The sequence below is a fragment of the Coccidioides immitis genome (assembly GCF_000149335.2).
Source record: "Coccidioides immitis RS genomic scaffold supercont3.1, whole genome shotgun sequence".
Taxonomy (NCBI): domain Eukaryota; kingdom Fungi; phylum Ascomycota; class Eurotiomycetes; order Onygenales; family Onygenaceae; genus Coccidioides; species Coccidioides immitis.
The window spans coordinates 7,348,861-7,375,583 of record NW_004504310.1 but is presented as its reverse complement, the minus strand read 5'-3'; the positions used below and the strand labels follow the sequence as shown (position 1 = coordinate 7,375,583).

Here is a 26,723-nt window from a genome sequence, read left to right as displayed (position 1 = left end):
ATGGAGCCGGCGCTAAGTACCCGGTGCTGATTGGCGGAGAGGCTGTTTCTCCTGCGCATAAAAAGTGAGCCCCACCGCCGCCCTGCCAGGGTGGGTTGTGCATGCATGTCATTGGCGCCCCGGACGACCCCGCTCGCCGGTGGGATCTGTGCGCCGGATCTCCACGCCAACCCAAGCCCTCCCAGCGACGCGATCGATGAAACAAAGAAAGCCTACTGTAACACACACGAACTCTCTCCTCCCTCCCCCGCCCCGGTTCAACGTGCAAAACTTGAAATCTGGAACGCCTGGACGCGCAGTGTGGGCTTTTTTGTTTAAATGACAACAAAGAAAAGATTCCAAGATTACATACGTCCACTCTCGTCGAAAGATACGAGAAACATGGTTTTCAGTCTAGATACGGAGGACACACACATATATACACGTATACACACGTTTTGCTTTCCGCCTAAAAACTGTACTGCAGGCAACCCTAGAGGGGAAGGGAGATACCCAGGCGTTGCAAAAAAAAAAAAAAAAAAAAGGTAATCCGGGTATATGACTCGGAAAGCAGCAAACTCGGCCTCCCTCCTCGTCGCAAAATGTGGCAGAGTCGCGAAAAGTTGGTATTTGGCATGTTGAAAGACAAAACTATCCCTCCGTAGAAGCTTGTAGAAGACCCGATTGCGGAAGAGATCCCCTTTCCCCCGCCGTTCCAGGTAGATTACTCTAGATACGATATCTTTCTCATTTCCCCAAGACGCTGCCTTGCCTGCGAAAGTTTGTTCTCCAGTTGGAGGATTTCAACCTGCACACAAGAAGGTTCGGATTAGCATACCTGAGCAACGGCTGCAAGACGCACACAGCTACAGTTTCGACCGGAATGTACATACCTGCTGCTCCATCTCGCGGACCTTGAACTCGTGACCACTGAGCTTGGAGTAATCAACTGCCTCCGTCTCATCGCGGTTCTTCTCTGCGATGATAGCCTGTACTTGCCGCACAAGCGCCCTGCATGCAGCTCCGACTGCCTTGCTCGCCGTCTCCAGGCGGTCCTGGGTCTTGCTCATGAACGTCGCCTTGACACGGCTAGCCGCGACGAGCTGAGCAGTGCTTGCGGCAACATCATTGCTGGCCACGATCAGTTGCTCCGGTGAGTTTCTTCCAGAGATCACCCCATCGGCGGTCTCGATCAACGTGTTGGTCGACGTGGCCACAGCCTTCGCGGCCGAGATCAATCCTTCCGTCCACCGGTTGTTTTTCTTGTAAAAAGCCGTCCGTGAGGAGCTACCACGGCCTTCTCTAACAATCTCCTGCTGGGACGCCGTGGCTGCCTTGATAAGCTCGGCGATGGCAGTCGTCACGGCAATCGACGCTTCGAGGATGGAGTCGTGGATACGTAGCTCGTATGTGGAGTATCCGTCTCTCGGCTTTTTCTTGAGCTTGGCGAGTCGCGCAGCCGCTGCTTCGATTGCGTTCGCCGCATTAGACAATTCGCGGTCGACGAGGTCACCGAGGTCTCCTGTTCCATTGAGCTTGGTGCTCTTTGGAGCAAACGCATCCACTAGCTTAGAGAGCTTTTGTAAGTTTAGCGCAACCTCGTGATTGTTGTTGATAACAACGTCGGTCTTTTGGAGGGGTTCTAGATCCTGCAACCGGAAGGACTGCAATGCTCGGAAGAAGGTCATTGTTGACTGTGCCGACTGTCGAGCGGCATTGATAAGCTGGTCTGCCTTCTTATCATCCGTGGCAAAGCGTGTCAATCCCTTAGTGTTGCTGAGAACATCCGCTATAGAACCGGAGAACACACTGACGGTGCGAATAATCTCGGAATGCGCACTGTTAGGTCCATCGGCGATGAAGTTATTGAACGCCGTTGAAAACTCGGTGGCACTCGCGGAGGCCTTCTCGATCTGTGAGAGAACATAGGGCGGGGAGGCGTTCTGGTTGCCAGCCTGCATCGTTGAATCGAGTTCATACAACGCATCGTCTACACGTTGAACTCCACTCTGCAGCACAGAGTCTATAATGTCATTGATCTTGGTAACGGAGCTCAGGAGTACGTCGTCAATTTGGGTGTCTAGTGCCTTATCGACATCTCCTTGGTTCTAGGAAAAGGTTAGCTGTCGGCATACGAGACTTATTCTGTGCACACATACCAGCTTCAGTTCTTCAAGCTCCATCAAGGCTTGCTCCATTCCGGACTTGTAGACTTCGATCTCCTCGTCCTTTTCTCGTAATGTCAATTCGTGGTCGTGATCACGCTCACCCGTGCTATTACGCGCTTCCTCAAGCGCCCGATTCTTATTCTAGAAAGTGGAAAATAGACCAGATGATCAGCATCTCGTACCAATGCACGAGAAAATGAAACTTCTAGACATACCCTTAGGGCTTCTTCAAGATCAGCCATTTCCCTATTATACTTCGAAAGCATGGCAGATATCTCGGAGCTCTTCGCACGTTCTGCGTTTTCGGCTCTTTCAATGGCCAAGCGCAATTCACGCTTGACCTTCTCAAGCTCCTCCTTGTTTCCGCCAGAGATACGATCCTTCTCGTGGAGTGCTCTGTCTCGTTCTCTGATCATATCGGCGAGTTCTAGGTTTTTAGTTTTCATCTCGCGCTCGAGCCTCTCTCGCTTGTCGATTGCTTCTTGGGCAGAAGCAGCCTTGAGCTTCAAGGATTTTGTCGTTTGCAGCAAGTCGAGGTGTTCCTGGCGCAGTTGGGAATAGAGTTTCGCAAGGGCTTCGTACTTTGACCTCCAAGTGTTGACTTGTTCTTGCAGCGCACGGATCTGGTCGTCTTTGGAAGTGTTTTGAAGGTTATAATTGGAATTTAGCTGGTTAAGCTGTTCCTCCAAATCTTTCACTCGTTTATCGTACTGTTGTAACAGGAGTTGATCTCGCTCATACTGTGCACGCGCGTTGAGATTTTCTTGCTCAAGTTCAGCTAAACGGCCTTGGGTTTGTTGCTGGTATTGGTCCCGGAGCAGTTGTTCTTGAGCCAGCCTTTGTTGCTCTGCCTGCAATCTCTGTTGTTCTTCAAAATCTCTTTGGGCCTGCTGCTGCGCAAGCATTTGCTGTCGTTGCTGGTCTTCCCACTGTTGTTGGAGCCTACGCTGTTCGGCTTCATATTCTTCCTGTTGACGCTTGGCTTCCGTTGACCAGAAGTCATTAATGGGTTCGGGGTCTGGGATGGTCGATTTCGGGGGTGGTGTCGGTTCTTTTTCCACCTCCTTAGATGGTCTCTTGGGAAGGGCTGGCCGATCTTCGTCCTCAGCAAGAAGATTTGGAGGTTGTTGTGGGAGCTTGGGTACGGTAATCAGACTGGTCAAATATCTTAAATTTGAGCACTCGTAGTAGAATCTAACAAGTCGGTAATGCTGCGCGTCGTATCTTCCTCGGAGAGGCTCCAATGCCTCTTCATCTCCGGTGGCTAACTTCCATTAGCGCATTGACAGACGTGAGTATCGGCCCATTATGCTTACTTGTGTGCATGGCCCTTAGCATGCTGGTGATGAATTTATATATCCCGTAACTTTCTTGTACCAGAGGCACCAGCGCTGATATCCTGCATTCATTGTTGGCTCCGCCGCGGAAATGAGAAAAAATAAGCTTTTGGAAAGCATCAATCTGGTCCTGTAAAGCCATAAGATCGGTAATTGTCTCATATCTAAACAACGTTAGCCACGAATATACAAGGCATATTCAAGGGCTATGTCTTACCCTTCGTTTGGATCATTTATGGATTTGAGACTGATATATTCCTCATATTCAAACAAACCTGGCCATTCACCGTTAATACCAAAAAAAGGGACCTCGAGTGACGAATGTCTATGGAGCGGAATTCCGATGCTCACCATTGAATTCAGGATGCTGACGATGAAATGCAAGCTTGGACTCCAAGTAAAAAACATATTCACGGATCAACGGACCATATCCTGGAATTTTTTTTTAGCAACCGCTTGTTGAATTGAGGTTCTCGGTGTAACAATTTGTCGAAAAAGTAAGGTCTTACTCACCCCGAAGACCCTCGCCAGCCACGCCTCGTACCAGGCTATCTAGCCACGGAACATGGGATTGGGCTTCTTTAACCGTAATCGGATGACCTTCCTGCAACACTTTATGGACGGTTATAAGCGCTTTAAACGTCTGGACCTCATCTGCCAAAACCGGCTGCCTAGAAATATGCGTATCCCTGTGTCAGCAAAGTGATCACTTTTCCCAGCCCAGATATCCCATAGCAGAAAACTCAGAGAGCTAGCTCGTAGATACCACTCACACTTTCATGCCCGCCCAGAATGAAGCGGAGGATTTGTGGTCCCACGTATACACAATGCAACTCCGAACATGTTTCCCTAGAACGAATCAGTCGAAATCATGGGTGAGGGCGGAATAAGGCGAGGGTGAGCATACGTTTGGGTGCCGTCTCCTCTGCAAAAGTGTCAACGTTAGAAGGTTGATAAGGGGTTCGCATTAAAATGAGGGTGCCTACCAATGCTCGTGGCTTTGCGGATGTTCACGGCCAAATCGGCTTCGGTCCTTCACATTGCGCTCACATTAGCATTGCCTTCAATTCATATGTCAAACAGGGCTTCAAATCACTCTACCTGCTCATATCTATATTGCGTGTGACTGTCGAGTTATATGCCATAGACATGATGGCCCCGTTGGGAGAAAGTGGGAGGAGGCACTAAGCTTCGGGAAGGGGGTTCCCTGATGCGCTAATCTCGGCCCGACTGAAAAGCAAATGTGAGGGTAAAGTGAGTTGAAGAACAATGTTCTCTGACTCAATAATGCGAAGAAAGGAGGATTATAAGCTAAAGGACTATGTTCAACCCGTTCAGAGCTGTGCGTATGCTTCAGGGATGAGCTGACGTACGGTTACGTAAGTTGGCAGTGTACAGAGTAGGGGCGGCTATTTTGCCATCGCCCACCGCCCAGAGGGACAGGCCGATTATCCGCCTCCCTAAAATACAGAACCATAGATCAAGCCGTTCCATCCATCACTGACTGCTGAGGACGTGAGCTACTTCATAATTTGCGTACAAAGTTAGCAAGTAGCTAGACAAACTCTTTTTATTACTCCTACTGCGTAATTATGGCTGAGTCGAGAAAACGGCCTGTTAGCAGTAACTCTATCTGTCGTATTATTTCTACATACATTGATCGGTTAATCCTGCAAGGTGGAACAATACACATGAAATATTCATTAAGGAAGTTTCGAGCATCTAAGACACCAGGTTCTCGACGGGATTCACCGCAGCAATTACTTCCTCCGTTGCATCCAAAGCATGACGACTCTCTTCGTGACCATTTGCATCCAGAACATTGGCTTTGGTGGTGGGAGAAGCGGAGAGTCCCGGCAGATTCCCATTTTGAACAGACTGTTTATCGGTATTTTCGCCATTCAAAGGAGGCTTTTCGGGACTTTCCGCCTCAGCTGGTAACGGACTATTCGGTTCTGAACCAGACGGTGCTCTAATAATCAGGAGTTCCTCCTGTGTGCGACTGTCTTCCGTCTTCGTAGACGAGGTCGATTTTCTATGGCGCATGGGTCTGCGTTCGGGGAGGTTCTTTTCACTTCTTTCGGCGGTTTCAGGAAATAAGTGTGGTGCTAGAGGTTTACGTTTAGGCATGGAAATCGGGTTGACTCTGAAAGTTGATTTCTCCGGAGGAGGGAGCGGAGTTCCAGGAGGAGGTAACGGTCTGCCCCGGCCAATAGGATGGTCCGGGATCACTGTTCCCCCTACCTTGTGCGACTGATCAGTGCGGCCCAAAACGTTCCATCCCCATTTTTTGGCGGCAGCAGCAGCGGCAGACCCTAGTGAGCTCATGGTCTGGCGAGTTTCCAAGGGTTTTGGGCTTGATGGGGACGACCCTAATCTAGTGGTTGGTGAACCCTCTTGGTGATTTATATTTTTAGCCGTTAAACCTGCCGAGTCTCCGTCACTACTCTCAGGAATAGAACTCGTAGAAGCTTTGCTGAGAATGGAGTCTGTCCTCGAACGAGAATTCGTAAAATGATCATGAGATTTTTGGAAAGATATAGACCGTTGCCTTGATCGGTGATGCAGTGACCCCGCATATGTATTATTAGAATATGTGGGAAGATCGACCATGGTGCTCGTTGCATCTGTATCTTCAAGCTTCGTATCCAATGCCATATGCTCCGCGCTTGAAGAGTCCGAAGTTAACGGAAGTTCTGGCTCCGAGGACCCTTGTCCAGGGGGAGGGTGGAGATCCACCTGAGAAATATTATCGACTTCCGCGGGTGCATCATCGAGCGTCAAGGTGCTCTTGTTCTGCTCGTTTGAATCTGGGGATGGAGGGGGAGACAATGAAACTACGCCCACAGTCTGGCCCTCACTACCTAATACTTCATCAGACGGTTCCTTTGCAGGGCGTTGCTCCACTCCGAAATCGTCTGCAACCCCATGATCGCTAATTGGTCTCGATGTCTCCTGCCAAATGCCGCCACGATGGGGTTGTCGCGACGTATCTAGGAATGGTACATCATCCCAGAAAGGTTTCACTAAAGTTTCCCCTATTACCTCTCTGATTCTGCTTTCGATAGCTCGAAGGATGACACCGTATGTAATTTGTCTAGAACTGACAATGGGTTCGATAGTCATCTCCATCTCTGGCATCGTCTCAAATGATACCCAAAGCCGGTTGCTTGGGGGAGGCTTGAAGCGGACCAAACCATGGCCTTTCAGCTTTTTCAATACCACAGCGAGCACAAGGTCCACTTCCCGGGCTTTGAATCTTGTACCCAAATCAATTCGAGCAGTAGCTGCAATTTCGATACGAAAGTTGCCATCGTACATAACGTCGGCCTCCACGCAACAATTTCCATCGACGGTAAGATCTTTAAGCCTCGGATTTGTGATCAATGGGGCTCCCTCCCCCGCATTAATTTTTCGAAGCACAATGCTGGTAATGAAGTTTGGTTTCTTTACCCGAGAGATCTTCTTCGCGATCTTCATCCAAATGTGGCTCTCTAGTTCCGACGTCTTGTATAGGGCGAGGAAGAGTCTCCCAACCAAAGCGTTGAACCATCGAGTTTGAAGGTTCTCCTCAGACGAATGCAGACGCTTAACCAGATTGACAATGTCCTTGACATCGAAATGTTGAGCGGTCGGTGGAGAAATCGGGGAATCGGGGAGCTTCTCTAGGTTTTTTAGAATTGCAAAATACAAATCTTCTTTCTCTGAAGGATTATCAGAGAATATATAAAATGGAAGCGCTGTCACTTGTGGGTTGTTAACGTCCGACTGGGACGATTTCCTCGATAGGCAGACTGCGTTGCGCTTGATCCATAATTCGCCTTCCGGTATGGACTCCCCTCCACCGTATATGCTAACATCGTAATGGGATAGGGAGATAACGTAACGCACTTCCACTTGTTCGGAGTCATCGTATAGCATCAGGTGGCCGTGTCTGGGCGTGGGGAAACGGGTTAGTGTTTTGTCAAGGCAATTCTCCGAGGGATGGTTACGAACCGCAAGACTATGTAGAAAACGTTTCGCCCTTTCTTGATATTCTTTCCATTCGGCTTCGCGGGGTCGATAGTCGGGGCCTGTTTTCTCTCAAATATGCTTCGATACATACTCTGGTACACACTCGGGCTCTCGGGCGTGATCACCTCGCCCGCCGGAGTGGTCCGCTCCGGAGGCTTCCCATTGACTCCTCCCGGTACATACTCTCGACAAACGGTGAAATATCCTGCTGCCACGTCCGATTCGTGGGTTCGCTGGAATTTCTCGGCGAGAACATCTGTACCGCTTTGAACGGACGACTGGTCGTCGGCGGATCGGTGAATTCCATCAGACCCATCCTTATCTAATTCCGGAGCATTTTCGACGGAGGGTAAAGTTAGATAGGCATGAAGGAACAAGAGGCCGAAAACCACGGGAATGAAGGTAACGCCGCCTAGGACATAGACCAAGAAGAGCACGAACAGAGAACCCATCAGGTGCTTGATGATTCGTCACGTCGCCCCATCAGGAAAGACAGGAACTTAGCAGCATGAAATCACAGATTCCAATCAGCACATGCGAAGATGCAAAATCTCGGCAGCGAAGGTGCTAGCTGCATTTTTTGGGCTTTTGAAAAAGGAACAGAGGCTTGATAGACGTCATGGGGGAAAGCTGATGATAACACATTTGCTTGTCAACGCACGTAAGTTACGTAATTACGGTATTATGCGACCTATTTACGGTGAATCTACTCCGTAGGGGCAGTCAAGCCAACGCTTGCCGTAATAACAGGTATTGACACAAGTTCACGCTTCCCCGTCGCCTCTGACATCCTGGGTCCTCGCGAAACACTCGGCTTCGAGGACAAAGAAATCTTTGTGGCTCTTGTTTCTTTATCGTTGAAGCCCAGCGTTCTTGGCACTTACTCCTCCTCGCCCCTTTGAATACGTCGCAAGAGCGCCATATCACAGCGGAGAGCCTTCTTGAGTGGCTCCGGTTCCGTGCCGACTGGTGGCTGGCGCAGACAAACAGCGCAAACACGGGTGTGACAAATCACGTGACACGCCTAGTTGTCATGGTTGCCCAGCGCCCGCGTAAGATTGCCGTTCTCCGTGTTCCGTGGTTTTCCCGCTATGAGTGGCTCCTCAGAGCTCGGCGAGAGAAGCCCTACCTTGCCTGACCTGGGGACTCCATATATGGAGTCGATCCCATTCCACGCATGAAAGCTCATCATTGAGCGATATGGCACTTAATCCAGACATGGTCCAGAATTTTCGCGTGATTATACTGCGGTAAAGTTTGAGTATACAGAAAGTTGTACGTCCATAATACTACGAACTCGGTGATACAAACTGGAAGCTGACCCCCCCGGTCTCTCCAAGGCTTTGAAGAAAAGGAGGCGAGGAAACTGCGTTGACGACGATCGCCTCGTTGCTGAGCTATTGTCTCTCCTCATATAGAGCCGGCTCCGTCCAATTATCCTCCCTCCACGACCTCCAGATAACTTAATTTGGCATCGCGAAAATGGATTGATAATCACCATACATGGCCAGCCTTAACACCCCGGAATGCCCTGTGATGAGTTCTCGCCCTTCGATGAGTTGTGGTAACTCGTCCTCCAGTGGACTGGCCATCCAGGGACATTCGCAACGACCCAGTCAAACCGATCCTTCAGCAGTCGAACAAGCAGCCCAAGATTCCGTTATAGACCTGACAAATAGCGACTATGAAACTTGCGACGCTAATCGGGCGACCAAGCGCCAGAAGTTGGACCTAAGAATCGACGTACCAAATACACAGAGAGCGCCAAAGGCTCGATTTTCTCAAGCAGTTTCCAGTCCTTTTGCTTTACAAGACACGGTGCCACCAATCCGGACAGGTAGACCCTTCTGGGATTTTGGTGAAGAAGTATCTGGATTCGGCTTTCAAGGAAGCTTAGAGTCCGAAATTCCGAACGATGAGCCCGAACAGCCCGACTCGCTGCCCCCATTGCCGGTGCGTCCGTGGAGATACAGACCTCAAGGGCACAGCTCCAGAGAAGAAACACCCCGTGTTAATCAGAATGCGGGTGCCGAGGTGCAAACAACACCTTTCTGCATCGAAGTACCCGAGGCTGCCCCGATTTTCGACTCAGGCAGTAGGTTTAGTGTTTATCCACCAGCTGTTTGACCAAAACTAACTTCTCTCCTAGAACCTTTGGATTTCTATCCCTGGAAAGGAGATCATCCGGAAGACTCGTTGACAGATCAGACCGCCAAACAAGGTTATTACGACCGTGTACAGGTCTCGCAGAACGAGAGTAATACTGCTAGACCGTCACTTTATGTCCAACTTAAACATCGTTCTGGGTTAAAGCTTCTATCATCCGTTTTTACTGCGGCAATCGACAAGCGACAATCTCACTGCAGAGTGACGGGATTTTCAACTTTCAAACCTCCTCCTCGTGTTACCCTCACTGATATCAAACGAGAAACTTGGCTACGAGATTTGGCGAATCCTTCGGTCCCTCTTCGAAGGCTAAGCCGTACGATACCTCATGGAATCAGAGGAAGAATCCTTCTCGATCAATGTGTGAATAAGGCAATACCAATTGGTAGGGCTGTGTGGCTAGTAAAGTGTGTCGGTGCGAATGAGATTCGCGCTTTTAAAAGAAAGGGGACATCGGCAGCTATTACGCACAGCCTCGAGGTTAAATGGGTGCGAGATTGGAGCATCAATGTGCACCAGTTTATAGAGAGTGTCGTTACTGCGTGTGGGACACCAAATTGGGCATCTACGATGTCATATGTGTAAGCTATACCCCCAAATTCAATTCTGAACTGCATTAAGCTTATCGTTTAATTCTCTTGACCAGCATAAGATTCGCGGCACGACTGTTTCAGGAGCAGCTCCTCGATCAAGCGTTGTGCCTGGACTGGTTCCTTCAGTCACTAAGGACAGCGCCGATCGGAACCCTTCCCATATGGCTATCGATGCTCGGAGCTTACTGGACAAGTCTCGTTCGGTATCGAAAGAGAGGGCGTCCACTCGCAGAGTCTTTACTCGAGAAGCTGAAAACGGTATGATCTGTCATTTTCCCCCCCCCAAATAGGGCATTTCTGATGAAAGGTCAAAGATCCTATCACTCGAAGATTCCGGTCCCAAGAAACAGATTGCCGACCGTCTTTCATGGTTGATAAAAACCTTCGCCGAATCACACCCGGCTTGTTTCGTCCTACCGCTGACTTGGAGAACGTACAAAAGCACATTAACTACGTGTTTTTGCCTTCACCTTTCAGAAGACAACAGAAAAATTGGCGCATTGTCCAACAGGAACGAGAGAATCGTCAAAGCTGAAATATGTCGTCAAAGTGGCCGCCAATCACCAAGCCAGCAGGTTATCTGCTTGCTCGATTCCGCCGATTCATTGAACGATATGGAGATACTTTCTTCAGGGTGTCTTAATCTGCATTTCGACCATGGAAGTTTAATTATGAAGATTTTGGAATGGGTCTCAACAAGTTTTCGCCGCGGATCTGCTCGAGTATACGTGGCTGTGCGACTATTGCGGAAATGGAGGAGAGCTGGTATGGATACGGACAATTGCATTGTCAATTTTCTTCAGCAAAAAGCGGATACACCAGGGTTTTCGCCCGCGAATATCTATCATCTAGTTTGTGAGCTCGTCCGCTCCCAGTCTTTTGCGGTAGGCAAGTACCTGCAGTGGCTTATGGCCAGAGGCGCTGTGAGGAACGACGCGGTAAGTTATCCCTGGTCGGTAGTTGACAGCTTAGACTAAGAACGTTTGGCAGCCAATGCACCCCACTGTACAGCTCCTCGCTCACCTCCCGCGTCGAAAACTCCCGAGCCATGTTTGGAACCTTCGAAATACCCTTCTTACGAAAGCAGGCTTCTTATTAAGCTCCGAAAACCAGCAAATACTAAACACCAAACGCTATATCCATCACCGACTGCCAGAGGTCATTACAAAGCCGATAGCTGGTGATAACGAAGGATTATTTACTCCATCCGACCTCTCAAACCTCAACTGGACTATCAAATCTGAAATTGGGCATTGGATACGTGAACACGTTTCTTTGCATCGCAAACGATATCTGAGGTATGTTGCCCTGCCTTTCTTACGATGCTTCATAAGCTTACCCTGGTTGTAAGAACTGCTCCAAATCATCACAATGCCTGCGCAATCGAAATCTCCGCTCTAACACCCGCTCAATTTTTTGAGATCAGAGACATCATTGAATGCCTCGGAGACTTGTCACTTTTGGCAGATATTCTGAAACATACCTCGAGTTCCGACAATATCATCGTACTGATATCTGCTGTGGACACCCTGAATTATTGTGCCGACTCTTTCAAGGCCATAGGGGCTTTAAGCGATCTTTTCAAGAGCGCTCTGGCTGGTTACGCACACGTCAACAAGGCGGATGTTTCAATAATAGAGTTGATATCGTCCCTTCTTGAAGTTGGGATGAAGTTGCCAGGAGAAATCCCGGTAGTGGCAATGCTTCGCCGTGACCTTTCCCACTTTGATAAGAAGTTTACTGGAGCGGTTTCTTCCCCGGTTTCTGATCATACCGGAGAGTCAGTCAATATAGCCAGCCCGGCATTCTCTGAAGGTTTGCATCAGCTGCTCAATTCAGGAAGCGGCATGGATGAGCCAAACATGAATAAAATATTTGATATGCTAAGTCGGAAGCTTAAGCAGTCGAAGGAGCCGAACGCTTCATCCCACGAGATCGCCAGACATCTATCCCAATTGCGAGTTCTTAACTCAGATGTTTTTGACAGATTAATGGTTAAATGGATTATCTCAACACTGAAGTCTTCGCCACGACCACACCTTTTAACATTCCTCCCGCCTCTCATTGGAGTTGGCTGCGTCACGTTCGAAGCATTTTTTGCCCTTATCGACAGACTGTTGAAGTCTGATTCGCACCGACAATCAATACAAGACGTATCTGGGCTTCGCTATGAAATGATCAATCTACTCCGGAAGGAAATCTTTTATGAACTTGGCTCCATCGATCTGGTGAGTCCCATTGCATATTTATGAGTTCTCAGATTCCAATCTTTACTTGCATTACAGGTATCGTACCGCTTTAAAACTACCAGGGAAGAGTACATAACACACCACGCGTATGACGCTCTAGGCCTCGTCAATGAAGCTTTGGCAAACGTCAACCCGGAAAGCACCTCCAATCCGCCGCTGGTGCCTCTGCTCTGCGAGTTGATCATTCAAAACTTGAATGCATTCGGGCCTGAGGGAGCCGGTCGGATCGTGGAAGAGTTCCCGAATTGCGTGGATATTATTCACCAGGCTTTAGACGTTCTTCTAGGGCTAAAAGCACAAGGTAATATTCATCCTCTTAAAGCTCGTGTTCCAGACATACTGACTCTGCCTGAATGTAGTTGGCGTGCAAAAAACACAAAGCGTAGTTGGGCTGATCGACGATCTTTCCCTCTCTTATTGCCTGGTTAAACTACGGCTCCTTCTCGACGCTAACCCGGATGGGGATGCTGCAAGAAGCAGCATTGTCGATTTGTTGTTTAGAACAGCAGAATCTGACATTCGTAACGGCGAACGTCGCTGGCTCGAAGTTTTGAATGTCTTGCCAGTCAGCGCCGCTCATCTGGTAAGACTCTTTCCAAGGACTATCCGCAAAGCTTTCCCCCTTCTCATCCTTCTTAAGATTAGGCAGCGCGCAGAACGTGAAATCCTGAGCCTTTCGCTCATTTCCAGCAGCTTAACGACCTTTTCCAGTGAAGAGGATGCATTAATTTATCTTTGCATAGTTGAAGAATTGTCGTACTCGATTCCGGACGAGTTTTCCCCGTCCTCGATGGGCGCTGATCTCGGTGACAAGATGTTTCTGCTTTTACAGAAAACGGTAGAACTCGCGAACGCCAAGAAAGGAACTGATCTGGAGTCCGGTGCAAGCTCCACCGCTTTAGGGGTCGCCGAACTCTCAATTGGCGTTTGGTTCTTTGTCCTACTTCGCCTAGTGGCTCTCCATCGTTCACTAGTCCCTCCAAACTGCGATTCAAGGACGGAAATTAATCATCAAACTCGACTTCTGGTCCAGATATGCTGCATTTCAAGATCACCACTCTTTGCTCGCCGCTCAACTCAAAGTTTTATCTCGTCCATTTCGACCTTTACGAAATGCGACAGTCTCCTCCGCATGCTACCGAGCTCGTGGGCTAATTTACAGCTCCAAGCCCTTGATGTCTGTTCTACCCTGGTGGACACTCTCTCTGATGAAGCGCGATATGAATGTGCCCGCTTTTTGAGAGACAAGTGCCCAGCATTTCTTCATCCGCAAAACGATGCACGTCTCCTATTTCTTTTCGGGCCTATTATTGAAAGCCAATCGATTACAACCCACGGGAGCTCCCGAGCTTCTACAAGTACGCCGGTTACGAACCTCACACAACATGTACAATCTACCCCGCCCCCGAGCCAAAACACTCTGACACCCGGCATGGTGGAAGAGCCTAATTTATTTACAAATAAACTGCGTTTTCAACAAAACGGACGAATCACAGGCCCATATCCTCCGAAACCATGGGAAATGCTAGGAGATGCAGCCCCTATTATAGGTATCAACGACACGCCTGTGAACTTGGCTTATTTTGGCACAAGACAATCCAAGCGGCTATGATCAGCATGATCATAGAAATCTCTCTCCATATCTTTGATTATCACTCTATATATATATATATATATATATATATATATATACACTGTCTTATTTGTGCTACTAGTATCCCTGATCCTCCCCTTTTGATAATTCCGGTAATCTTGAGACGTTTTCTGATGGGCATTTGGTCACCGTGAACTCTGGGTTTTGTCCAGGGAAAATCATAGATATCTGTTTATTTTGGTGCCTGGTTTTGATAAGTGGGTTCCTGGTTATGATGACATGGAATTAGTGACGTTCGCGTTGGAGAAAGAATTCAATACCCATCTCATTCATCGGCATCGCTTTGCATTGCATTTTTCGCTTTAGGTTCCGTTAGTAGCATAACTTCCTGTTAGTTGATAGGCGGACGTATTCCTGTATATACATACTTGCTCTAAATGCATATACTCTGCATATAGCAACCACTAAAATTCATCACCTTAATCGAAATTCCTGTACTGGACCGTCTGGCGAATAAAATGCTCATCACCGCATCTCGTCTACGCCCTGCTTCAATTGCCGCTCTCGCGAGATGGATTTGGATATGGTCACGTGACCGACTGCTCTTTCCGCTGAGGTCATCGGCCTAGAGCTTTCGACTCTGGCGCAGTGAAGGGCTTGAATCTTCGCAGAGACCCAAGAAAGCAGCCAGAAGGCATTGCTAGATATCTACATGTTTTATATTGATACGAGGTTCCCTACATATGATTCCAACAGCGAAATGCCTCGCCCGCGGGCCAGGCTTTGTCAAGCGAACAGCGGACGAGTTAAGTCGCCTCTCAAAGCTCGGTACGTACAAGTTCCATAAAGCTCCCATCTATCCCATCTAGTGCCAGCCCCCTTTATTGGGGTTTGCGATATGGTCTTTCTACGGACTTCACTTGATGTCCGAACCGAGAATTGAAGCTAAATTCCAACTCTTCAGCATGGAATATGGAAACACTCGAAGTCCCAACGAGACCTTTCTACCTCCTCAATTTTGAACATGAAGACGTCGTGAAAGGATGCAAAACTATAGCAGACCGTGCCGTAGGTGGCTACAGTACGGCAAGTTTAGATTACGTGCCCGCCGACCTGTCGACGAATTCCCCGGCCCACGCCCGATTCCATGGCACCATATCAACTAAACTACCCCTAAACTGGAGAATACAAAGGACGGGCTATGCCGCATTTCGTAATCAAGATCGGCGGTGGATATTTGGCGGACTATATTGGGACATGGATCCTTATGCTTTTCTAGCACTGAGAGTGAAATCCGATGGACGAAGATATACGGTTAATGTACAGACCGATAGCATTGTGGAGACGGATATCCATCAGCATCGACTTTGGACGCATCATCATCGAATAGCTTCGCAGTCACGTCTATCGGACGGGGCTTCGGAGCCACTATCAGACGTTCCGCCGGCCCTTGCTGATTTCCCCTCTAGCGATACGATATCTACGTACACCACAACGCCCAATCCAGACTCGACAGGTTGGGAAACAATATTTATTAAATGGAACGATTTTGTCCGGACAAACTATGGTAAGGTTGTTGAACCTCAGACCGGAATGGTGACGCAACGGGTTAAGTCCATCGGTATTGGGTTGACGGATCGCGTGGAGGGACCGTATGATTTGAGAATCCATCGTATGTGGGCAACGAATGGGCTGTCAAAGGAAGAGATGGATGAGGAGAGGAGGATCTGTGGTGCCAACGCTTTGGGCGCATCAACAACGGAGTCTAGAAAGGAGGCGCCTTCGCTCGTGGATGCCGAGGATAAGGGGCTGGATAGATTTCGGAATTTAAAAGGACTACAAAAGAAGGATGGAGGAGAATGAATGCGAAAAAACAATCGGCCATAAGTTTGCTTTTCAGGATATACTATGCTTATGTATTACTATGCATCGTGGTTGGGCGTTATAAGAATTAGGGTGGCTTTATTATGAATGCTTAGCAAGGGGTTTGTTGCCATCATCCAAAGCACATTTGCGGAATCGAGATTATCAAATTATATGCTAACAGCTTTTGGTCAAACCAATTTAATATCACCGGCAAAATGTAAATGCAATTAACTATACACTTAAATGCAGATGCTACCCTAATCATAACCGAACTCTCTAATGATTGCGCCTTATAACCCCTTCGGACCATTCGGGCGAACATAAGCCTCCATTTAAACATGCAGTATTTTTAAACGTCCGATGGTTTCCCATAGGAGCTTCATGTACCTTATTACCCAAATTACTCAGCCAAAGCGCTTTCCTCCAGAACAGACGGCATACCAGTCTCGAAGACGTCTCCTGTGATCCTCTCAAATGCCTCTTGGTACTTAAGTTCGGTTTTTCTCGCAATATCCGCTGGCATTGAGACACCCTGCTTTCCAGCCAAGCCGTTGGACGTTAGCCAGTCGCGCAGGAACTGCTTGTCAAAGCTCTCCTGGGAGCGGCCAGGCTGGTATTTGCTGACTGGCCAAAATCGGGACGAATCTGGGGTCAATACTTCGTCGATAAGGACGATCTGGTCAGTCTCTACATCAAGGCCAAATTCAAATTTCGTGTCAGCGATGATAATGCCGTGGGAATAAGCATGGGCATATGCCACGTTGTAAAGAGTGACGGAGACGCTCTGGATTTGGTCGGCATATTTCTGGCCAATAAGTTTCCCAGCTGTTAACTGTCAGTATTGGATGAGGTAGTGCTTCAAAGGGGACCGCACCGTCTCTAGGATGGATATTGATATCATGATCTCCTTGGTCAGCTTTGGTGCTAGGAGTCCACAAAGCGGTCGGGAGGCGGCCACACTCAACCAGGCCTGTTGGCATGGATATACCATTCACAGTGCCAGATTCTTTGTATTCCTTCCATGCCGAGCCGGAAATGTATCCGCGCACAATTGATTCAATTGGAAAGACCTTGATCTTGCGCACAACCATACTTCTGTCCTGGTATTTTGGTCGAAGCTCCGTCGGGATCCCGTGTGGCAAATCAAGGCCGATAAAGTGCGTTTGGAGAGTCGGCAAAGCGGCTTTAAGGAATTTGAACCAGTAAGCAGAAATGAGGGTAAGAATAACTCCCTTGTTGGGAACACCCTGGACACATCGTGAGTCACATACTCATGGGCCGTTTTCGAGTTATCCAAAGGCATTCAAGCTCACATTATCCAGAATCACGTCGTAGGCAGAAATTCTATCTGAAGCCACAAAGAGAAGTGTCTCTTCGTCAATCTTATAGATCTCTCTAACTTTGCCTTGTGCAACCAAGGGGAAAATTTCCCCAAGGTTACTGGCCATGAAGGGTTCGGCATTCGATTGGCGGGTCATGGTGGTCTTATGCTGCAGAAGGGGGGCAAAAATGGTGCAGCTTCTATTGGCGCGATGCAACTAGGAAAAAGACACGAGGACCGGTCAAAACAAGCGAAACACTTTGGAATCGGACCTCAGGGTTGTAGAGGGAGTCGACAAAATATTAATGTTGGCGGGGCGCAAGTCGCGGGGCAGCTGGAGAGTTTTGGAGTTCTGTGGTTCGTGATTTTTTCCACCGGCTTTTTCATCATACACACCACAAGCTTATCGTTCCCGACCAACCCTTGCTCCATCCGATATCTCCCAGAGTTCGATGTTGCTTGAAGGTTCAATCGCTGTCTAGAACCAATCCATCAACTGACAGGTTCTGGGATCGAGAATCTTGACCTCAAGCTCAGAACGTGATATAATCCCATTTCTAAGTTTCGTGGCAACTTGATATCTTTGTCTGAAAGCGTCGAAATTGTCGTCAATATCTTCTCTGGAGCTTCGCGAGGAAGCATAACCAGTCCCGGGAAAGCCGCACGCTTTCAGAGATCAAGTCTGGGCCCGTGTTTGCGAAGTTAAATAATTTAGACACGGCTTGAATTATGCAATATCATCATGGCGCGCTATCTAACCCCTTCGAAACTCGCTCTGCTTGCTCTGGTCTCGATTTATTCCGAAGGCGTGGTTCCAAACTCGGCAATTGTCGCTCTGTTGTCCTTTTTTATGTCGCATCTACTTCCATTAGATTCTCAAGACTCGAAAAGCCGCATACTTGAAGGCGGCGCACATACCATATCAATCAAGGAATTCGAAGAAGTGACATCAAGTCTCACTTCGTCCATACCCGGCCGCACAGTATGGGATCTATTCCTAAAAAGATTATGGCAGCTCGATTGCCTCGATTCACTGGAGGAATTCTTCGGTTTGGTCTCCGATTTGGTAACCAAAACGCGCGAGGACCAATTGCGCGACCAGAACAGCGGTATGGCCCCAGAGCCAGGCAAAATGCGATTTTCTCGGACATCCCCCCTAGGCATGTTCATACGGAGAGCGCAGCTGGAATATGCCAGGCTCCAATTCCACGATTCAGTAGCGCTGTGGCGTGCTTTCATCAGGTATAGAATGCCTACATATTATGCTTGGGCCAAGAGGAATCCAATGGACAGCCAAACTAAAGTAGATGTGAACCTCGTAGAGCTTGGCTTGGATGTGGATAGTCCTCTGGCAAAGGTTGTCTACGGGGATTTAGAAAACGATGAAGAAGACACCAAAGTCTCGCTGAGCACCAAGGACATGGAAAGACTATTGGAGTTTCAGGTTGAAGAAATGCAAAGTAACCAGGTTTACTCTCTTCATCATTACATGACATTATTTGTACTGATATTGGTCTAGGCAAAGGCACAAGGGTTACGGAGGAAATGCGGAAGAGGTTACGGCAGATGCTTGCCTCTGGCGTCGCTGTTCCGTCACTCTCCCATTATGTAAGGTAAGATATATGCAGATCAAAACCGCCGATTTTCGAGGAAGCTACTAAGATATGTCAAAAAAGGTTCCTCGATTCCTGGAGAGCTGGGGATTACCCGTCTTCTTTTGACAATCTCCATCGATACTTCGACTATGCCATGCATAATCGGGATCGCGCCTGTTACCAATATGCATTACTAAATCTGGCCACTCTTCAAGCCGATTTTGGATGCCTTGGGGAAGCAGTCTCTGCTATGCAGGAGGCCATCTCCATAGCTCGGGAAACTCAGGATATGCACTGCTTGAATTATTGTATGAGCTGGCTGTATCATTGCCGAAAAGCATGGCCTAGTGCTGTGAGGGATGTTCAAAACACCGGAATGCTCGGAAGTGACAGAGAAGCATTGGCCTTTCTGCAAGCCAAAGCCCGGGAGAATGAGATGTGGGGTCTCCTGAGCACATCGATACTAGCGGAAGCAAAGCTTGAGTTATGTTATGTATGGGGTATACGGGGACGTCCTTTTTGAGTTGCATGCTGACCATGTTTTCTTAGGGAGAAAGCATTAGTTCTGTCTTTGAACATGTCACGAAGGCAGCTCACCTAAATGCGACCCAAAATCTAAACCCATCGATGGGCCAATTGCTCGTGATACAAGCAGTATTATTCATGCGTCTTGGTAAGACAATGCTCAATCTAAGCGCCGTCAGAGTCTAATTCGCCCTCAAAAGGCGCCTCACATTTGGCGATGGCCATGTACGATGTATTCCGGGAATGCTACTCGGAAGATGCTATTTTTGACGACTACCTCAATGCTACTTTCCGAAGTTCTCATCTGGTATATTTCCCTTGGAATGCGTTCTCACTTGGGGTTCTATAGATTGACATAGACCTAGCTATTTTTTAGCGGTAATCATAGCAAAGCTATGCAGCAACTGGAGGAAGTTGCGTCCAATGACTTCCATAGCCTTAAGAGTCAGCAAATCTGGACTTTCGCACATGGTCTTCTTAAACTAAGACAACAGATACACCGGTATTTCTTGAAGTAATGTTTGTCAACAGCGTCGATGGCTAACTGGCAGTAGGGATGACAAAGTGGCCGTGGAGCACCTTATTTCACAACTCCAAGCATGCGTACCAAGCGAACCGGACCAAGCAATCTCCTTATCTTTATTGCAGACAGAATTCTTTATAAGCAAAGGAGACTATAGTTCAGCGCTCAGGTCGATTGAGCAAGTAGCAAAATCAACCCAGCAGGGTAATTTCGACGTTTCTCTTCAAATCGGACTTTTGAACCTGAAAGCTCGCGTTTTTCAGAATACAGACCAGCCGGAGCGCGCCTTTTCCCTTGTGATGCGAGCCGCCAGCATAGCCTACCGAGCCCGAGTGCTTCCCGGTCTTTGGGAAGCCCTCGGAAACCTCGCCGTGATCCTGATCGCCTTCCAAGAATTCGATGCGGCTGCAGATATCTTAGAAAGCATCATGCCTCAGGTATTGGAGGGCGAGGACTGTATGTTGGGCGCCCGCACGTACTCCCTGCTGGCGGATGCAAACATGGGCCTGGCCGGACGAAACAAGCACGATGGGGTGGGACAAAAGGAACATATAGCAAGAGCATCGGAGTTCATCGACTGTGCGTTTGAAGGGTACTCAAAGGCTGAGGACGTGCGGGGCCAGTGCGAGATGACGTCGAAGAAAGCCACACTGATGCATCTCTCTGGTGATTTGGCGTTGGCGAATGACTACGCCGCCAGATATCTCGATCTCAAAAAAGCAGGATGACCTTGGCAGCGCACTGTGGCTGAAACCAATTTTGCTTGTATCTGAGGTTAGCATGGCGTGTTCGGATGGGACGAGGCGGTACTTCAAACAGGAGAAAGCGGTGGCAGTTGAATTGTATGTAATACGATGTTGTAAACCATTAAAAGAGCCCTGCAGCCGCGATACAGGGATTCAGTGCTTGTCTTGCGGAGTAAGTTAGGAGTCCTTGGCAGGAAATTGCAGTGGAATCCGCCTCCTCGGGAGTGCCTCTATCCCAGCATTTCCCGGCTGCTGGCTCACGGATTCAAGATCTAGCACAGCAGAGGGCGCGTCACGCCGCCCGCCTGGCGAGTCGATGATGACGGCGGCGGTTGCTGGCGAAGTGCGATAGAGTTCCGTCGATGATGCCAAGACTCGAGCCAGCCACTCAGCCGCCGCGATTAGTCAGCTAGCGACAGAGTTTTGGGCCGCCACCTTTCCCGCTTTGGGACACCCTTGCCTCCCTGGGCAGCTGCGACCAACTTAAAAAGACGCCCAACCTTCTTCCTCCACCATCACCACCATCGTCAGTCAACTTCATCTCCTCCACTCCGCTTCCCACGCAGTCCACAAGCAGCTTACACAGGCAACAGCGCTTCTCCAAATCTTCTCTTTATCATATACCAACTTGTTAGAGCGGTTCGGCAAAACAGCTGAGTTTATGTCAATCGAAAACCTCAAGACCTTTGGTAAGTCATCCCCTCTCCCGCCACATCGCCCTCCTTGAAGACCCATCACAACACAGGGCTTGCTTGGTTGCGCACGTCGAATGAGACGCCGAAGACATCTTCGATAAGAAATATCAAAGCGTCTTCGTGCAGTCTTGCAGAATGAGAAGCCTTGTGTCGCGTGATGCCAATCTTTGAAGCTCCTGCCGCTTGAGCGGGGTAGTTGTGCGCAGTCGCTTGGATCGTCGAAACCCAACACGAAGGCTGACCATAACCCTTCTTGAACAGACCCCTTCGCCGAAGCTGACGAAGATACCGGCGATACAAAACAATCTCAAAATTATATCCACATACGGATACAACGTATGTACACTCTTGACTCTTGCTGCCCCTTTTTTACCTTTGCTCGTTCGTATGGCGTCTTGGCTTGGCATGACAGATAACTAACACGTCACTCCACCATAGAGCGCAATGGTCGTAAGACTCTGACCACTGTCCAAGGTCTCCCGAAAAAGTTCGACCAGAAAAAGATTCTCAAGGTCATCAAAAAGAAATTCGGTATGTTACATCCCCATATGACACCAACTTCGTCGACGACGTCCACTGACTTAACCTGTCCTTATTTCAGCTTGCAATGGCACCATCGTGAATGATAGTGAGATGGGCGAAGTGATCCAGCTCCAGGGGGATCAGCGAAAAGATGTCCAAGAATTCTTGACCGACAAGAAAGAAGGACTTGAGCTTGACGCCAAGACCATCAAGGTCCACGGGTTCTAAGTCAAGGTTCGCGTTCCTCTCGTCGTCTTCCTGCCAGTCTACACTCAAGAAAGTCGGTATGACGTACCACTTCATGACTTTCTTGATCGGTTTTTGATATGCTTTACCGAAGCCGTAGACATGAGCTTTCTTCGAAGACATGCCGATTTATCTTTCTCGCGGCTTGCCAATATCAAACGCCACCACGGGAGGAAAGGTCCCATCATGGGTTGACGACGAGTAGCGACGTCGAATGGATAACCCATGATTGCATAGATTGATACTTTTATTGTTCCTGTCTTGAATGACGTTTCAGATGGTATGGTTTTTACAAACTGTTTTCTCCTATCTGTCCGTTATTCAGTGTGCAGGTGGTTGGGAGTAATCGGGTTGTTCTGGAATTGATGTGGTTCGGGGGGGTTTATCCTGTCATGCTCATCATGCAGATCACATTCTTGCCTTGCCGCATCCATTTTTTTTCTTGCAACTGTTGATATGACTTATGGCACACTCTTTAAGTACATCAGTTATGACCTAGCAATCAATGATATCTAATCTGTGCTGCCTATAATTCTACTTTAAATCTGCATTCCTCATTGTAGTAAAATTTATACATGCTATACTTAACCAAGAGGAGCCCAAGGGGCATGTGTATTTAATCAGTCTTAGAGAGGGTGCTACAAGGACAGAACCAGTGCCAACAGTTGGGGGATATCTCAAAGTCTTAAAGCTCGGCTCCTCCCCCGTGAGGAAGAAAGAGCTAGAAACAAGAAACAAGCCGTACTCAAGAAATAAAATAAGAATAAAGACAAAAAGAAAAAGACAAATCAAAGGCTGGCCATCGCAAGTTTAAACTCCAGGAGGGCCATTACGCAAGTGCTCAACAACAACCATCTTCTCGGCAACGATTCCCCAGACCTTTTTGCCCAGGATGAACAGGGGTATCTCCATCTCGTTTTCTCGAGATAAGTGGAGTTGTAGGAGGAGGGAGCACATGCTTATGAAGCTGGCAATGGAGAAGACGGAGAGAGATGCGGCGGTTTCTTTCTTGATGTTGATTTTGCGTTGCGTGAGGTGGTAAAGAAGGGTTAGGATCTGTTCGAGGGGGAATGATTGGAGAAAGGTGCCCTTTATTAGCCTGATAGACGGGTGAGACGGAGGTGGAAGGGGCTGGGACGAACTGAAGTAATAGATATCCATGCTGGGAGGAGCAGACGCGGATCAGATGATGCGCCGGAGAGGTGGAGAATCCAGGATGTTAGATAGGCAAGGAGAGAGTTCGTGGTGAGGAGGCGAATGACAACGGCTGGAGGTGTGTAATTAAGAAGCCTACATTGGGTTGCTTGGTGAGTTTGCAAGTTGATGGGAGGTTGCAGGGCCGGAAGCGAGTGTACGGGAGTGCACGCACCATCGAGACATCATGCAATCAGCAAAGAAATACGACAGATATGCGGAAGAAAAGCACTTAAAAGCAGAATGCCCCCCAAGTTAGCAAGTCTCCGGGATATGAGAATCGAAGGAATTGAAGAACATACCCAGATGATTGCCAGTGCGACCTCTGTAACCCTGAATCTCCTATCGACATCCCAATCCACCGAAGCTACCGTCGCTGTCCCCTTCATTATCGCCGCTGTCCATCCTCCCGTCCCGCTAACGCCGTCATGTTCCGGATTCCACAAACGCGGCTCAATTCTTAACAGCTCAGTCAGAAAAGTAAACGCACATCTGAGACCCCACCATGCCGCTGGCGCGATGCTTAGTGCTCGACAGACCAGTAGAGGGAGGTACCAGCGGCGATCAACGCCTAGTATCACGGCAACGCGGGGATGTAAGGGGTTGGTAGTTACGGTCTGCGGTGACGGAGTGCGTGGGGAGGCTTTGGAGGAGACATTGGACGGGGAAGGAGGAGGAGGAAGAAAGTTGGGATCGAGGAGGCTGCTCAAAAGTGCTGAAGTGCTGCGGAGACGGGTTTCAGAGGAGGCGACATGGCGAGAAGAGGAGGAAGAGGACGTGGCGTCTGGGGTGGAGGAAGCCAGTCTTGAGAGCTCTTCGCTTGCTTGCTGCTTGCAGAGTGGTTTCTGGTTGCTAACCGGGAGCGTATTGTATTTATTCGATCGAACAGGAGGCGAGTTCGGGATCCAAGTGCCGGAGCGACCAGGTCTCTAGCTCAGGGCGAGTTCAGGGACAACACAATTGAAACAACGTTAAACGTGACGATTTGGCGGATTGGGTTTCTCAAGCAACTTGCGAATGATACGTGAACCTGCCAGCTGTTCAGATGGGGAAAACAGGAAATTGAACACAGTACTCAGTGGATGCTTTTGGACTAGCTAACTAAGCCTCAAGGAGCGTCTGCAAGGTTATCACTTTTAATCTGAGACCAACAGTTCGCAGCGCTAATAGCAAGAATCGAGATTTACGAAGTTGTTTCTGTCCTGAGTCTACGGGGGTGAAATTGGCCCGGTTCGCTCGAAAAGGAAATTCCAGCGGCGCGACCCGATATCAGGAGCCGTGGTGTTTGAGCCGCCTCAACCCGGAGGAAAAATGAAGGAATTACCCACGTCATTCTCGCTTTCCATGACCATAAAGGTTACTGCTGTAGTCAATCGCGACGATGTCACTTGTCAACGGCGACTGACCTGGAAGCTTGGGAAGTAAACACGCTTCAAGGCGTTTGCCATGGGCGCCGATGTCTGTTCCCGACGCAACGGCATGTCAGTGTGAGGAATTATTGAGGAAGCCCAACAGCATCGATACCGCCACGCGAGTCCTGCCCACGGTTCGATTTCGAAAAACCCCTTCTATCTCTGCCTGTCTCTCGCCTCGCTTCCCAGAGGTTCTTTAATAATTGTCATTCAGATGAGAGCAATTAGCGCGAGAAACTTTCAAACGGTGAGGGGGATGACTAAGAACTGTGGTACATCAAGCTATTCCTAATATCGGCTAGTTAAGAATTTCGCTGTAATATTATTCCGAATTCCGAATACGCTGACATAATATCAACATTTTTGATATCGGCGAAGATGCGCAAGTCGAAAAGCAGCATCTTTGACGAGGGTAGCGACGCCCACGCCTTTGAGAAGGCTTGCCAGGAGGCCAATTGAATGAGAAGAGTGGCGATTGATTCCTATGCCTGCCGCAGCCATGAATTCCGCATTATACCTCCCCAGACGCTCCCTCTTCTCGTCCCTTGCCGGCTCCGCAACATCCAGAATTTCCATTCCTTCACATTCCCTATACCAGCTGAGGCCCTTCTCCTCCTCCGGAAACCAATATGCGGCGAAAGGAACTTTCAAAGCTATAAAGCCCCGGATCCCGGCGCAGATGAGCATGAAAAACCGCGTCAAGGAGACTATGAGCAGTGCCAATCGAGACATGATACCAGACGACGTGGGATTGCTACCAGGAACATTCATTAGACCTGCATGGCGGAATCTGCCTTCGATATTCAAAGACCCAAAGTTGAGGTTAAGAATGGAGTGGATGTCGTTGAAGATGACCGTTGTGAACTTCATTAGGTATTGACGTTTTTGGGCTTTGAAGCTTCAAGTAATGAGCTGCTGTTGAGATATCAAGCTAATATTTGTGTTTTGGGTGAACTAGCATATTATCATACTGCAGATTCATAAATAAGAAACTTCCGCTGAGGCTACGGGAGCGTAAGAGCCGAGCTCTTGAGCTACACAAACAGATGTATACTTCATTCGCAAAGTACATCTCCCTCGGCCCCCTTGTCTATTATTTTACTCCTGGTAACCTTATAACTGACGCCATATACAGCGGTGATATAACCTCTCTCAAGAAGACCTGCTGCCAGGGCATCTTCCAAAACTTCGCAGCCCGCATTTCCCGCCGTCCACGTACCTCTCCCCGACTCCTCTGGACGCTCCACTCATATAAGAAGTTCCCGTTCGCTCTCACATTCTCCGGCGCACAAGTCATTTCTGATCGTGCTGCAGCTCTTCCCGAAGCCAAAGGTTTCGGCATTCGGCAAACTGTGATCAGAATACAGAGCAAGCAGTCACTCATCACCCCAAGCTCTGGGGAAGAGCAGAACGCAGCGCAGCAGAGTGAGAAGCAACAGGATTGCACAGAGTATGTCGTTCTGCAGAGATTCATGCTCAATGGGGAAGATGGAGATTGGAAGGTGTGGGGTTTGGCGGAAGAAACAACACCAGAGGATTTGGAGACGGACCCGATGTTTGCTCAGGGCTTGACCATGAAGGATCGGATCGAGATGTTGAGTATGAGATTTAAACAGTGATTTGTAGTCACGGGATCTCCGCTTTGCTTTATTGTCGAAGTTGTAAACTTCGGCTGGCATTGGAGTGCAATCGAGCCTTGAAAAAAAGAGTGCCTAAATGAATCGTTAGGTATGTCTCATGTATTATATATCTATTGTGTATACTTTGGAAATGATAGCAAGCGAACAGGAGACAATTTATGAAAGTCTTCAGCCGCCCTTGTGGCCTAATGATCAACCCCCATCAACTGCTGCACTTGGTAAGATATATGTAAATAATTCCTACATCGGTAGGTGTTAAATGAGTTTTACTATATTGTATCTTTATTTCTTAACTATTAACTTTTAAGTATTACTGGGCTCCCAGCATATACCATCTC

The 26,723-nt window shown here is 48.5% G+C and overlaps 9 protein-coding genes across 9 annotated transcripts; 5 read left to right on the top strand and 4 right to left on the bottom strand.

Moving 5' to 3' along the window:
- Positions 1 to 363: 363 nt before the first annotated feature.
- On the bottom strand, positions 364 to 4,831 carry CIMG_00409 (cytoskeleton assembly control protein). Its single transcript, XM_001246637.2, has 12 exons — positions 4,586 to 4,831; positions 4,471 to 4,517; positions 4,392 to 4,409; positions 4,258 to 4,333; positions 3,998 to 4,155; positions 3,836 to 3,916; positions 3,702 to 3,759; positions 3,464 to 3,648; positions 2,363 to 3,411; positions 2,139 to 2,288; positions 873 to 2,087; positions 364 to 787 (listed from the first exon to the last, which is right to left on the bottom strand). Exons 1-12 carry the CDS (start codon positions 4,633 to 4,635, stop codon positions 704 to 706), a joined length of 3,171 nt encoding a protein of 1,056 aa, XP_001246638.2. The 5' UTR covers positions 4,636 to 4,831; the 3' UTR covers positions 364 to 703.
- Positions 4,832 to 5,036: 205 nt separating this feature from the next.
- CIMG_00410 (uncharacterized protein) lies at positions 5,037 to 8,093 on the bottom strand. The gene is made up of 2 exons (XM_001246638.2): positions 7,481 to 8,093; positions 5,037 to 7,418 (listed from the first exon to the last, which is right to left on the bottom strand). The coding sequence occupies exons 1-2, from the start codon at positions 7,948 to 7,950 to the stop codon at positions 5,207 to 5,209; spliced, it is 2,682 nt and encodes an 893-aa protein (XP_001246639.1). The 5' UTR covers positions 7,951 to 8,093; the 3' UTR covers positions 5,037 to 5,206.
- Positions 8,094 to 8,975: 882 nt separating this feature from the next.
- Positions 8,976 to 14,570, top strand: CIMG_00411 (RNA polymerase II mediator complex component Srb8). Its single transcript, XM_001246639.2, has 9 exons — positions 8,976 to 9,593; positions 9,648 to 10,245; positions 10,311 to 10,515; positions 10,572 to 11,195; positions 11,248 to 11,555; positions 11,609 to 12,485; positions 12,543 to 12,807; positions 12,866 to 13,089; positions 13,147 to 14,570. The coding sequence occupies exons 1-9, from the start codon at positions 9,002 to 9,004 to the stop codon at positions 14,116 to 14,118; spliced, it is 4,665 nt and encodes a 1,554-aa protein (XP_001246640.2). The 5' UTR covers positions 8,976 to 9,001; the 3' UTR covers positions 14,119 to 14,570.
- A 197-nt stretch (positions 14,571 to 14,767) lies between these two features.
- Positions 14,768 to 16,161, top strand: CIMG_00412 (complex I intermediate associated protein). Its single transcript, XM_001246640.2, has 2 exons — positions 14,768 to 14,928; positions 15,065 to 16,161. Exons 1-2 carry the CDS (start codon positions 14,844 to 14,846, stop codon positions 15,961 to 15,963), a joined length of 984 nt encoding a protein of 327 aa, XP_001246641.1. The 5' UTR covers positions 14,768 to 14,843; the 3' UTR covers positions 15,964 to 16,161.
- On the bottom strand, positions 16,130 to 17,581 carry CIMG_00413 (phosphoribosylaminoimidazole-succinocarboxamide synthase). The gene is made up of 3 exons (XM_001246641.2): positions 17,280 to 17,581; positions 16,841 to 17,213; positions 16,130 to 16,791 (listed from the first exon to the last, which is right to left on the bottom strand). The coding sequence occupies exons 1-3, from the start codon at positions 17,442 to 17,444 to the stop codon at positions 16,367 to 16,369; spliced, it is 963 nt and encodes a 320-aa protein (XP_001246642.1). The 5' UTR covers positions 17,445 to 17,581; the 3' UTR covers positions 16,130 to 16,366.
- CIMG_00414 (anaphase-promoting complex subunit Apc5) lies at positions 17,555 to 20,839 on the top strand. The gene is made up of 7 exons (XM_001246642.2): positions 17,555 to 18,747; positions 18,807 to 18,900; positions 18,964 to 19,375; positions 19,432 to 19,555; positions 19,608 to 19,714; positions 19,773 to 19,909; positions 19,962 to 20,839. The coding sequence occupies exons 1-7, from the start codon at positions 18,030 to 18,032 to the stop codon at positions 20,656 to 20,658; spliced, it is 2,289 nt and encodes a 762-aa protein (XP_001246643.2). The 5' UTR covers positions 17,555 to 18,029; the 3' UTR covers positions 20,659 to 20,839.
- Positions 20,840 to 21,208: 369 nt separating this feature from the next.
- CIMG_00415 (translation initiation factor SUI1) lies at positions 21,209 to 22,670 on the top strand. The gene is made up of 4 exons (XM_001246643.2): positions 21,209 to 21,365; positions 21,633 to 21,707; positions 21,810 to 21,902; positions 21,973 to 22,670. Exons 1-4 carry the CDS (start codon positions 21,338 to 21,340, stop codon positions 22,119 to 22,121), a joined length of 345 nt encoding a protein of 114 aa, XP_001246644.1. The 5' UTR covers positions 21,209 to 21,337; the 3' UTR covers positions 22,122 to 22,670.
- A 279-nt stretch (positions 22,671 to 22,949) lies between these two features.
- On the bottom strand, positions 22,950 to 24,814 carry CIMG_00416 (uncharacterized protein; the record flags this gene model as incomplete). Its single annotated transcript, XM_001246644.2, has 5 exons — positions 22,950 to 23,195; positions 23,282 to 23,429; positions 23,509 to 23,564; positions 23,636 to 24,262; positions 24,740 to 24,814. 5 exons carry the CDS (start codon positions 24,812 to 24,814, stop codon positions 22,950 to 22,952), a joined length of 1,152 nt encoding a protein of 383 aa, XP_001246645.2.
- Positions 24,815 to 25,146: 332 nt separating this feature from the next.
- CIMG_00417 (uncharacterized protein) lies at positions 25,147 to 26,562 on the top strand. Its single transcript, XM_001246645.2, has 3 exons — positions 25,147 to 25,618; positions 25,704 to 25,811; positions 25,881 to 26,562. Exons 1-3 carry the CDS (start codon positions 25,230 to 25,232, stop codon positions 26,362 to 26,364), a joined length of 981 nt encoding a protein of 326 aa, XP_001246646.2. The 5' UTR covers positions 25,147 to 25,229; the 3' UTR covers positions 26,365 to 26,562.
- The last annotated feature ends 161 nt before the right edge of the window (positions 26,563 to 26,723 follow it).